At 43.9% G+C, this 13,460-nt stretch overlaps 1 protein-coding gene across 1 annotated transcript in view; it reads right to left on the bottom strand.

Annotated features, from left to right (window-relative positions):
• Window positions 1-3,274, bottom strand: part of vps8 (VPS8 subunit of CORVET complex) — a gene marked incomplete at its 3' end in the record, with an annotated part of 57,664 nt that extends 54,390 nt beyond the window's left edge. Inside the window, 7 exon segments of the mRNA XM_076991874.1 lie at window positions 240-364; window positions 1,464-1,518; window positions 1,618-1,650; window positions 1,891-1,987; window positions 2,323-2,453; window positions 2,642-2,710; window positions 3,093-3,274. Coding sequence (XP_076847989.1) covers window positions 240-364; window positions 1,464-1,518; window positions 1,618-1,650; window positions 1,891-1,987; window positions 2,323-2,453; window positions 2,642-2,710; window positions 3,093-3,164 — 582 coding nt within the window.
• Window positions 3,275-13,460: the final 10,186 nt, after the last annotated feature.

Genomic DNA, 13,460 nt, shown 5'->3' on the forward strand with positions numbered 1-13,460 from the left:
TGTATGTTTGTGTGTGTGCGTGTGTGTGTATGTTTGTGTGTGTGCGTGTGTTTGTGTGTGTATGTTTGTGTGTGTATGTTTGTGTGTGTGCATGTGTGTGTATGTTTGTGTGTGTGTATGTTTGTGTGTGTGTATGTTTGTGTGTGTGTATGTTTGTGTGTGTATGTTTGTGTGTGTATGTTTGTGTGTGTATGTTTGTGTGTGCATGTGTGTGTGTGTGCGTGTGTGCCTCCACCAACCTGTCCTCTAGCGAAGCCGCACAGCAGTCGCGTGCAGTCGTGATTAATACTGAGAGCTGACACCGCCCCATATTCCGCCCCCGTCGCCGTGGTACCCAAACACAGTCTCAGCGCCTGGTTCTGGTCTGGAATAACATTAGCCCATGGTGACGTGGAGTGAAGCTTTCTGGGACCTCAGAGTTAAAACAGTGCAGGTGTGAGCACGGCGCCCAGGTAGAAGGCCGTGTGGAAGAGGGGGGGGGGGGGGCCGCGCTCGCTCATCAGCACCACAGGCAGCCGGGACAGATATAAACACCAAAGGACGAAATAAGGATGAAACACAGACGTGTGGGGGGCCACCGACACACAGGGACGCAGGGACACACAGGGACGCAGGGACACACAGGGACCCAGAGGGACGCAGGGACACACAGGGACACACAGGGACGCAGGGACACACAGGGACCCAGAGGGACGCAGGGACACACAGGGACCCAGAGGGACGCAGGGACACACAGGGACGCAGGGACACACAGGGACCCAGAGGGACGCAGGGACACACAGGGACGCAGGGACACACAGGGACCCAGAGGGACGCAGGGACACACAGGGACGCAGGGACACACAGGGACGCAGGGACGGCCAAACGTGCCACAACATGCTCGACGATACAGGCGGCGGTAAAACGGCACCCTGACAACGGCTAGCCGAGCCGAGCCGGACCACAGAGGGAGTGGGAGAACTCCAGACACCACGCAAGCTCCTGGACACACACGGCCACAGTCAGACTGCCGGACACACACGGCCACAGTCAGACTGCCGGACACACACGGCCACAGCCAAGCTCCAGGACACACACAGCCACATGGTACATGCTCCCCAGCCACAGTCAGGCCTCAGGCCACAGAGCCCTTACGCCACTACATCGACTTCACGTTACCTTTTCCTGATCATTCCACCCAAGGTAAGCCAAGGCAGAAAGACCACAACAGGCAATTTAATTAATCAGTAGAATGTACAATATATCCTTTAGTACTTTACTCCGAAAGCTATTTAGTCAATCTTAAGTAATAATGCTTTTATTGTGCAATATTTACAACATAAAACAAATAATACATCACTGACATCATCAATTTGCCATCTGGTGATAGCTGTCTGGTTTATGTAGACACCTTTGGGAAACGTTTGAGAAACTACACACACACGTATGCTGCTCCAACACACTGATAGTGTTGCTGCGCTTACCGAAAACCAGGGCCAGGCCATGCGATGTACCCACAGCTATAACGCTGGACACTGTCTGAAAACACACACAGCAATGGAGGAAAGTCACACAAAATCACAACGGAAGAAAAAGAGGACTCAAAAACTCAAAGTGACATGAAACACGAATGCTCACAATTGCCGTGGGCAACCCTGCGTCGACCTTCTCCTAGAAATAGAGGAAAAGAGAGGTCAAAAGGTCAAGCAAAAGATAATCACACTTGTAGCTGGTGTCATACTTCATGCATTCATGATGCATCTCCTCCTGGTGAGAGCAGGTCATGGTATTGAACATTCTTTGGAATGTTCTAGAATAGTGTGGCCAGTGATGGAGGTGTCGTGAGAGACACAGTGTACGAGACACAGGAGCCTGTAGACGGTGCAGTAGGAGAAATGTTACGATGCTCACAGCGGCAGAGACAATCTGGGCCGAGACACCTTTCAGGGTGCCATGTCTTAAAACTGAGCCATGGACTGTAGCATTGGTCTCCACGGCTTTCCTCCTCCTGTAAAATCATACACACACACACACACACACACACACACCAGTATTAGAACCCTGACTCTGTACTCTGTCCAGTGTATCATGTAAAAGTAATATGATAAAACTGCATGTGTGTGCTTATGTTTGTATGCACATACGTACGAGTGTGTGTGTGCTTATGTTTGTGTGCCCATACGTATGAGTGTGTGTGTTTATGTTTGTGTGCCCATACGTATGAGTGTGTGTGTGTTTATGTTTGTGTGCCCATACGTATGAGTGTGTGTGTGGGGGTTTGTGTGTTTATGTTTGTGTGCCCATACGTATGAGTGTGTGTGGGGGTTTGTGTGTGCGCTGCACCTTTTCAGGTGGGCACGATCTCCACTGTCGGAGCTGGCGAGCGAGGAGGTCTCACAGGAATGCGCATCGATGTTCTCTGTGCTCAGCAGACACGTGTCCTCCAGGACAAAAGGCTCGTCCTCCTCCTCAGGCTACACACAGCAGCGTCACAACAAGATGGAGTAGACACAAACTTTATTAGGGGTTTTAGGGGTTTGTGTGCATCAACATCACTGAGCCTTTACGCAGTCTGCCATTCAAGAATTCATCATTTCACTGATGTCCCAGAAGTTAAATCTTGGCTATGCCGGTGTGTGTACGCAAAAGCGGATACACTCACCTCATTCAGGATACTTTCTAGAGTTGGTGGTGTGTCAACTTGAGGAATATCAAACTCTTTATCGTCAATCTGCAAAGTGTGAAAACAATCCTCCATCTTCATCATGGCTGGACCACAATACAACGCAAAGCGCCTCCTTTTCTGGAGCATATACCTAACTGTGGTCTGCTCTGGCAGTCACAGTGGTGTTACCGAAACCCTGTTCTGGATCCTGAGCCATCTCACTAGAACTTCAAGTTAGTACCACGACACCATTTACCAAGACAGGTGCTTACAGCTATGAAGTAAAGGTGGCACATCTAGCTCGCTAGGACCCGAGACGCCATCATGAGCACAGACCTTCTGATGATTCACCTGACTTGATAAACGTGACGTACCACTATAACCACTGATGAACATATATCAATTATACTGTATCAGCTGAGACAAGGAGCACGCAGCTCACACTTACCGCCTCTATTTCCATTAAATTGAGCTGCGAGGAAGCAGATACAAGACTGCGAGTATCTGGAGATTCGGACATTGTAAAAACACAGACAGGCGCTGACGCATATAGTTAGTAAAACTGCATAAATCTCTCGGCACACACTGAACCGTAAACAGCGGCGGACATCAACATCCTTGTTTCTATCGGAAGTAGCGTTGACTTCCTTCCTGACGTCAGAATATCGCTTCCTGTGTGGTTTTTTAAATGATTTTTAAATGATTTTTTTTCACGTTTTCCCTATTTAAAATATTTATCTTGACGAAATGTTATGAAGTAGTCATAATTTGTCATTTTTAAACAAAATATTTCAAAGTGTTTTAACGCCTGACAGTGCAGAGGTGGTCATTCCAGGTTCAGAAAGTAAAAGTCCTCACCAGGATTTTGCTCAGGCTTCCTGGATTGTGTTGATTCCACTCATTTTACCTGGATTGCACTAATTAGAAAATCTAGCAAGCTTGAGCAAAATCCTGGTGATTTTACTTTCTGAACCTGGAATTGACACCTCTGTGACACTGTAAGACTAAAATTGCAGCATGGCAAAATATATATAAGTATTCTTTCCCCCTGTAATTGTCTGTGTTGTTGTAAGGCTAAGGCTAAAGCTTGCTATCTGCTTATATTAATATTTTTTCAATTAAACTATCAATTTTCTATTTCAATAACCCATTGTATATATGTAGTTTTGCTGCCCCCGTGTGTTCAATACTAGAACTGAATAAAGTACACATAAGTCGATATTTCAGAAACGTCAACTGTTTAACCCATAGATCCATTAACATAAATCAGTCACATTAGTGACACATAGTACTGTAGTCATCATACAGGATTTGAATTTGCACAATAACCCAGTTCTGGCTACTGCAGGCGACCAGAGCCTGTCCAAGCACCAGCACAATACAGAACAGTAGAAATCGGTACATTTGGTAATCAAAGAGTGTGGTAAGTCAAGAGTAACGTTCATATGTTCAAGGTAAGTGAAGAAATGCAGGACTTTTATTAACACATTATGCCTCACAAATGGCCTTTTGCACATTGTGATGACAAGGGGGAAAATGTAACCATTACATAATGTGAAAACTAGCTCTCACTCTGAAAAGTACCAGAACTTGATTAGCTCCTACAGTACAAGAGGTAATTCAATAGGTAATTCAATATTTTAACAGCTACTTCAGTGCTATGACTATAGGACATTATCAAATACCCAAGCCACCTGTTTTACAATTAAACTGTGTTTAAGTGTCCTTTTGTGACATTCTATATTATTCTATATGTATATCTATAAATGTATATATTATTCTATTAAATAATATTAAAAAAGAATGGCTTACAGCATTTATCTAGACTTTGGTCTATACCATCAGCTGAGATTAGGCTCACATTTTCTCTTACACCTTTTCACACTGTATTAGTTTTATCATCTATTCATACCCACCATATTTAGATTACTTTATGAAAATCAAAGTTGATTCATATTAGTATAAATTATCTTACAGAATTTGTCAACAGTGTGATTTTCAAAGAAACATTTGCTTTGCAGCAAAGACGCTATCATGACTAATGAGAAACACTGTAGTCGGTAAGGTCATTATGAGAGGCTTGTTTCAGATTAGGGCTGGGTATCGATTCAAATTCCAAGAATCGATCCGATTCCGATTCTGAAGATTAAGAATCGATTTATTTCGATTTAATCCGATTTAATCGATTCGATCCGATTCGATCCAATTCGGGGTTTAGTGTTATTAAAAATGTATTTATTTGAGCTGTTTCCTGACTATGTACAGAAGCAACATGTTAAAACTAGTATTATATCAATATTAATTATCAAATAGTTACTGGTAGTTGGTAGTTACTGATGGCTGGAAGACTGGTGAAAAGGGTAATCATAAATCTACCTTCAAGAAAGGTAATCCAGGACAATAAACAGAGGACATCTTTGAGGTGTCTATATCTGCAACAGTGGACTCCTACTGGGACACTAACCAGTGCAGCATTATTATGATTGAAATAATTAAGAAGTCACCCAAAAGCTGTTGCTACCAAATGCATTTTTATTTTAAAAGTGCTCACACTTAATAAACTGAAAGTATAAAATGTAAACGTGTATTTTTCTTTAAAGTGAGAATATAATAACAGAACTGTCACATTACGGTCCCCGACCCCTCCCTGTTGGGCGTGTGTTAACGTTGTCTGCGTCTACTCGTCTGCGTCTGTGTATCTCCGTGGGTGCGGGTGCGTCTTGTGATAATCCTCACCTGTGGCTCGTCTCGTCATCACGTGGGGTTTGTGTGGTTTGTCTACTTAATGTGCGTTCGCGCAGCGTCCTGTGCTCGTTGTTTGAGTCACACATGTTCTATGTAAACGTGTTTTATGTGCGCTGTCTGCGCTTCGGTAAATGTAATAAACGTAACGATTTGGAAAGTGCAAAGGATTCTGTCTCGTCCATCGCCTTGCGCCCAACGTTACAAGAGCATTTTTAACTTTTTTAAACTGTAAAAACACTGGGTAAACTGTCAGTGACATGGACTAACTGTAAATAGTCACTGACACTGGATAAACTGTCCTTCTGTTTTTAGATTGCCGATTTGACAATCGTCGTTACCGGCACTGTCCGACGCCATGTTGTTTTACAGTTAGTTAGACCGAGCACGCCTGTGTGAATTCAGTGACGAGGCGGGGGTAAAAGTTCACTAAAAAATCGATCTTTGGACGTACGAATCGATTATCAGATCATCATATGCGAATCGATTCTGAATCGGAAAAACGATTTTTTCAACACAGGCCTATTTCAGATCAACCCAAACTCTTGATTAGCGTCTAACAAACCCTAGAAAATCCTTCATGTGATCATTAAAGTCGCTTTAAATGAACACGGCAGCTCTCTTGAGTAAGGTGGGCCACAATTATGAACTAATCACCAAGTGAACATCGGTGGCGAGCCTTTGTAATCCAGTCACACCAGATTACACTCGTAGCCTGGCCATCGTGGACGGATCCTGCTAATGCCCTTCAGGGTTTAATGAGCTGCCCTTGTCATCATGAAGAACTAAAAACCAAATGTCGCCTCTTGTCACCGATGCTGCAAACGAAAAGAATATTGGTGGCATGCGGTGAGCTGCAATCGCACCTGCAACTGCTGTTTAACACATCGCTTTTGTGCGAGGCTGTAGGTGTATGAAAAACACAGAGCAATGGATGTTGTGCTGACAAGGCACTTGAGTTGCTATTTCACCTTCACTCTATTAAATGTTTCTGCAGTCAAGGGGGGGGGGGGGGGGTTCAAATAGAATATAAAGTGTCTCTCGGTATGTTTGAGACTAAATGATCTTTCGTATTATTCATAGTCAACAGGCATGATCACACCTGCTGTGTATTCATCATTGTAATGCAATTCTCTTTTTCTTCCTCTGTTGGAGACGAGCACAATATTCTGCTCGGTGCCAGAAGCAACCAGAATGGGGATAGACTTCACTAGATGGATATGCTTCTTGTAGCAGATGGGTGGTTCACAATCAGTTCCCCGCTTGGCTGAGAGCAGACTCATGATGGGAAACGGGCCTTTGACGCTGATCTAAGACCGACCTCGCCTGCCAGAATCCTGACCTTTGTGGTTTATTAGCGCATCCAGACTGACCTCAGAACAGAACGTGTTTCTAACCAGGGTTCATTCCCTGCCATGCTTCAGGTAGAGCGCTGAAAATGTTGGTAGATGTTGATGCAGTTTAAGGTGATCTGTGGTGAGATATGTCGTTTTTCTTGTGTCTCTTCCAGAGATGCTGCTCTTTGATTAGCGTAAGACAAAACTGGTACTAGAAGACAGCTGGCAGCCTCCAATAGTGCACCATACGGTTCTAGAGGACTCAATTATCCCCAAAGAAGCCAAACAAACCAAGAGAGATGTATAGAGTGAGAGCTACATTCAGCTACATCTGCAAGGATGTGAGCAGTTAGGTTCACCCAACAACAGTGGGCTCAAGATGACTTTGCTCATTATAAAGGAGTGCACAGCACAGAAATAACAAGCCACTTCACATACAGGCACGTTAACCAAATGTATCTTAAATGAGTGAGTTCTTTGGCCTGTGAGGCAGACATCTTAGATGCTTTCTCCTGATTTCCTCCGCACGGTTCTTTCTCGGCGGGATTGTGGCATGAGCCCCACGTCTGGGACATGTTTCAGCCCTCGGTGTCTGACAGGGTCGTGGGCACAGGCCCAACAAACTCTTAAAACTTCCGGGCGGAGGCCGTGGTGGGAGGGGTCTGCCGCTGGGTGGTGTACATGGACATGGAGGTAGAACACGTGGCCATGACCCCCACCTGGGCAGAGTAGACAGGCTTTTGGAAGCACCAGCACAGTAACAGCTGATGGCCACAGTAACAGCTGATGGCCACAGCCAGCGTAACCCTGAGGGTCACTGCAGAAGCCGAAGACGACATTTGTCATGGAAGTCTTCGTCTGTCAGCTTGGAGAAAAAATGCTCGTACGGGTAGGACAGGTCACTGTGGATGGACACTAACGATGCCATGCATCACAGCCTTCCTCTACCTGTAGGGAGGTCAGACATTTTTCTTTTCTTTTTTTTTTAACTTATAATGTATTTTAAAGGCTAATAAGAGACATTGCACTGGTCTGTGAGTCTGGGTTAACCTAAAAGATTTCTACACGCCATTCTACACAACACCAAAAATGAAAACGGTAATGAAAATACTATTCAGGGCTACGCAAGACAGAACTACCTTTAGACGGGGAATGAGATTAATGAGTGTCTTTAATTCGTGATAAAAAATAGAAACATAATTTAAAACAATATTTCTTTAATGTATGGTGCGTCTTTGCTATATACTGTCAGTAGGCTACCATTATGGTTAATCAAAACACCTGAAGTGCTTTTCAGTTTGAGAACTGACAACACTGTAGCCGGTTAAGTTGATGTTTAGTGCTACATCTGTTAAGCCCGAGGAGGAACCAAGCCAGTTTGAACTGGGACCGTGTTTGGTGTCCTCCAGTAAGGGAGACAACAGGAAGCGGTGTGACATTAGCAGCCAAGACGTGCACTCATTTGGAGACAATGATGGTAAGTTTAACTAGACCTCATACTGGGTTCAAGGTGATCCTCTCCACTGAGCCTAGCGGGTAATTTGACTTCATAATTCATTTATTGTCTTTGGTAGCCCTTCCATTATTGTAAACAGAGAGAGAGAGAGAGAGAGAGAGAGAGAGAGCACGTGTGCATGCGTTTGTGCTTAACTAACTATGCGCCATGGGTAGATTTACTTAAGACCCTGTAGCCATAAGCAAGAAATGTAACCAAAATTACCACGAGACCTTATAACGATATGTTTAGGAGAACCTTCTTAAATGACAGGATTTGTCTACTGATAGCCAGAATCAGTTGGCTCTGGTGCTGGTTTCTAGGCATGTAGGCTTGTTACTATCTAAGTAATATCTTTCAAATGATCTTGATTCGCTCATTAATAGACCGACATGACAAACTGGTTTAAATGCTTCAGCAACAGCCTACTTTAACTACGTGCTAAAGCTATTTTGAATTGAAAATTCAGAACGACAGAGAGAGAGAGGGAGAGAGAGAGAGAGAGAGAGAGACGTGGAGAGAGACAGAGATGGAGAGAATGACAGAGGCATTAAATTAGAGGCACTGATAGAAAGGCGAGCGACTATAAATACGGTGGAGAGCAGACGGCGTGCGTGGGAGAGCCGCTGGCTGCGAATCAAAAAGGATACATGCGCTTTCCCCGAGACAACAGCAAACATGCAGACGCAGACACACACAACACACACACACACACACACCCACACACACAATACAGTTTAGTAAGACATACACCTGTTTAGAGAAGGGCAATTTTATAAGCCTCCTCTGGTTAGGCCAGGGAAGGTTCTCTCGCGTGGTTGCGAAAGAACAGAATCCGTCACAGATCCCGTCACCGGTGAACCGATAATTAAACACCGTGGAAATAACACAGAGACGAACACGTTATTCTGTTGTAACTGGCGTGATTTCGTCTCTGGAGAAATGGGGAATGTTTTTTATTTATTTATTTGTGTGTGTGTGTGTGTGTGTGTGTGTGTGTGTGTGTGTGTGTGTGTGTGTGTGTGTGTGTGTGTGTGTGTGTGTGTGTGTGTGTGTGTGTGTGTGTGTGTGTGTGTGTGTAATGATGATATCAGCGCATACATTAAGGGTTGTAGTCTTCTTCAGTATTCTCAGTATGCCACATCTGGATGAGGCTTTGACACAGACGTAATCCACGTGTTAAACATCAGATGTGTTAAATAAACAGTACGACGTTGGTCATTCTGATTTCTTCACACTACAGTAGGTGAACACCACATATGTCTACATGGGCTTATTTATTATTCATGGAAAACTGTTACCAGACATGTTTACATTTTTTTGATAACTAATGCAATTGTAAATTATTTATACATTATATATTATTTAACATTTGCTAATAACTTTGATTAGTAATACATCAGCAACAATAGTGATGTCACTTCTTACCTTGGAAAAGTATTAACAACATTATCCTTTACAGCCAAATATCAGACCATCGGCAGATAAGACTACAGATCAGATCAGTCCTTAATTTCTCTCTTTCTTCCTCATAACTCTCACATGTGTGAGAAGTACTACTGATACTGAATCCCCTTTCTAAACACAACGGTGTGTGTGCACCGTATGAATGAAGCATCACTGTTCTCAGCACCTGCTAAAACACCAGCACACAGCCAATACAATCACTGTCCTATTGTCTTGTCTTTCTGTCCTGTACTTTGTTCTTTCTCTTTATCTGTGTGTGTGTGTGTGTGTGTGTGTGTGTGTGTGTGTGTGTGTGTGTGTGATGAACAAAGTATGCATTTGATTTCACATTGTGGCAGTGTGTATAACTCCTAGGTGACCGGAGTCTGAATAATCTGACCTTAAGGCTTGGGACTTGAATCTCCCTCCTGAGAGCTATTAGTAGAAAAAACATGTAATCCTGCACTTTTTATGACTCTTGACCATTTAAAAATGGAAACTGAATGCCTGCGAAACCACACATGTTCATTACGACATCACCACCTAATTTCTTCCCCATGTATGATCTCTGTGGGCCATATGTGCACCTGTGGGCCATTGTGGGCCTGCAGGTAGAACCTTGTAGAAGTATCAGGGAAGGCTGAGTAATAGAAGTAACAATCTTCCTCCCTCGTGATACCTCCTCAAGGACTGACACAGCAGAAGTGAAGACCTGCACAAAAGAAAACGACCACTTCTTCGTTCTTCGTGAGACCAAACCGACTTTCTGTTATAGACACTCAGCCTAGCGGAGAGTCGGTGGCTGATGGCACTGCTCCACCAGCGCAGATGAGGGTTGAAATGTGTAAACTGTGGCTGGAATAAAAGACCGTGAAAGGAAACTACAGCATCTACATCTACAGCACCAGGAGCAAAGGACAGCGCCTTCTGCTCAGGCTCCTCCCACTAGCCACCCAAACACTGGCCCGGGGGCGGAGTTTATTAATGACAGCAGTTGCACAGACTGCGTGTCTGATCTCGCCTGCCTATCACTGCATTCTACGACAGTAAAATTGTCAGAAAAACTGGGAAGGAGTCGGTGGCAAAAGAAACAAAAGAACTAAGAACCCAAATCCTAGGGCCTGCAACGGCGCCAGTGCCTTATTCCAAATACGGTGTTCAGTAAACGGATACTTCACTCAGACTCAGTGGATATCAGTTATCCATGATCCCCAGTAGCGTTTTAAATTATTTAAAGCAACTTAAGCCTGGTGATGTAATAGCACATAATAATACAGAGATGTTTTTATTTCACATGGCTCAAAGACATGCTCACTTTCTTAGGCATTATTTCAGCCAGTGGCGACTGACTGTGACTTCAGTTTTCCATTTTCTTCTCCAGCCAATCAGAGTAGATCATCCACTTCTGCATGAATAGTTTACGAAACTGCACTTTGTCTCTGTGTGTCTCATTATTTGTGTCTCATGTCTCTCTGTAGCTTAGACTCATGCAAACAGAAAAGGAGTTCTGATGACAATATCTCTCATGACATTCAAAAAGATTATTAATTAACACAGGTCTATCAGTCACACTAGTGAATTCCTGTTAAATAATGTGGCTTATGTAGGTTTGTTTATGTGTGCACACATTTGTGTGTGTGTGTGTGTGTATGTCTGTATGTATGCCTGATGGAAAAACAGATGAGATGTTTTAAGGCAATTTAAATGATTTTCACCCTGGAGCACAGAAGCACAATTAATAAATATCCAGAAGCTTTGATGTCCATATGAAGAGTAAATTAACTAGGGTGCAGCGGTGATGGTTTTTACACCACAAATCACTTCCCAAAGTCACATCATTCCTGCACTTACCCATGTCTTTATCACCATTAACATCCTGTGTAAAATAACCAAATATACATTACCAAAAGTACCACAAAATCAAATGTTTAATAATTCCACAATGCAAAGCAAATTTGAATGTAGTAATATTTGTGTATGTGTCATCACAGTCATTACATGTTTACATCTGCAGGCTTTTTGTTAGAGCTATGGAAGTTTTTGGAATCACAATGTCTGCATGTGGCCTAGTCCCAAGACACACAAAAATAGCTGTCCCTAATTACTCCTGGTTCCCCAAGGCCCCCAGCCAAAGGTGGGCTTAGTTAACATTCCAATGCATTTTCCTAAGACAAATCACTAGTGGAATCTCTCTGGCTTGCACAGGACCATCCCTAAATGTCACCGGAGGACATGTAAATATCTTGTGGAGTTTGTAAACTTGCAGTTTCCTAAATTGCTCATTAACTGTGGGTTGAGAGTCCTGCCAGCATCTCTGCAACATTCCGCACCCTGAGCGGAAAACGTGAAGGCGTCTGGGTTGCAGGCCTGACGCACAGCTACTGAGAGACGGAGGACAGTCTGATGGGGGACATTAGCATCAGCAGACAAGCGTCTCCTCTACTGAAGGTGGCCTCCTTTCCAACTTGGTAACTGCCTTGTAAACAAGTCAGTGAGGCATCATCATGCTCATTGTAAGAAAAAAAAACAAAAACGTTTGACGTATTTCCATGATCCTCGCGCTAAATGTGGATCTTCATCTTGGTGGTATTTTCAGAATTAACTCATTTGTCTTTCACCAGTGAAAAGGACAAGTGAAAGATAGTGCTTTGAACTGTCTTGTGCATACCAACACAAAGAATATTCAGATTTCGCTCCATGTCACAAATAGAAACTAATAGGGGTTTCATTTGAAAAATGAGAACTTTATATAGAACTTTATATATTTATATATTCTAGTAAATCTGTTCTCATGTCCATCTTACCAGTATCAAGCCTGCGGTTCAGGACATGGTGGGAGCACTATTAGAATAGGAATACTTACCAGCAGATCTGGGATCAGATGCTTTATCACAGAGACACTGAGACATAAAGGAGTGTAAGATATCCAAGAGAATAGCTGAGCTCCACTTCCATAGAAGGAGATTCAAAACGACATAAGCTCAGTGTTGAATTAACACACACAGTGTTACTGCAAGCCCAGCTGGACACAAAAGAACACTAAGAGTTAATCCAACACTAAGAGTTAATCCAACAGTGTGGGCATCAGTTAAACACTGGGGGATTCTTTTATGTGATGGTCAGGGCCGGCGCCAGAACATATACAGTGAGGGGGCGTCAGAAAATTTCGGGGAGGGCGAACGTAAGAGTTGTTGAGCGGGGGGGGGGGGGGGGGGGGGGGGGGGGACGTAAAATAAATGGGTCTTATTTTACATTGAGGGGGCGGGACACCTCGCCTGAGGGGGCGACGCCCCCATTCGCCCCCCCCCGTGGCGCCGGCCCTGGTGAAGGTTAACGCTGGATGTTTTTGCACAGTATGTAGTTAGGTTTGGTTTGGGCAGCGTTGGTTACAACGTTGCAAAGGTCCAGGGCTTCCTTGTTCCGTTTTCTTTTATATGAACTCTAAATGACTGATTCTGAAGCAATCAGTCCTAGACCATTTAGCTCAAATTCAAGCATGGACGTTTAGCGCTTATACTGACCCCAGTTCAGCAGAAACGAACCTTATCCTACCTGCTTTCTCATACAGCAGATAAAAAGCCATAGCTCACGTGTTGGCAAGCACGAGCGTTTAAGCAGAAAACTCGCTATTTTTAGCTGATTTTTTTAGCTGAGTTCAGCGGGTTTGACAACGATGTGTGGGTGATGTGAACTCATCAGGGCTGAACTGAGATACGGCGTGGAGCGTGGCCCCATTGATTAATTATTGATCGAGGAAACCGCGGCTGTTCGAGGAGCGCGAGGCATGAAAGGATGG

The sequence above is a fragment of the Brachyhypopomus gauderio genome, unplaced genomic scaffold (assembly GCF_052324685.1).
Source record: "Brachyhypopomus gauderio isolate BG-103 unplaced genomic scaffold, BGAUD_0.2 sc86, whole genome shotgun sequence".
In the NCBI taxonomy this organism is placed as follows: Eukaryota; Metazoa; Chordata; class Actinopteri; order Gymnotiformes; family Hypopomidae; genus Brachyhypopomus; species Brachyhypopomus gauderio.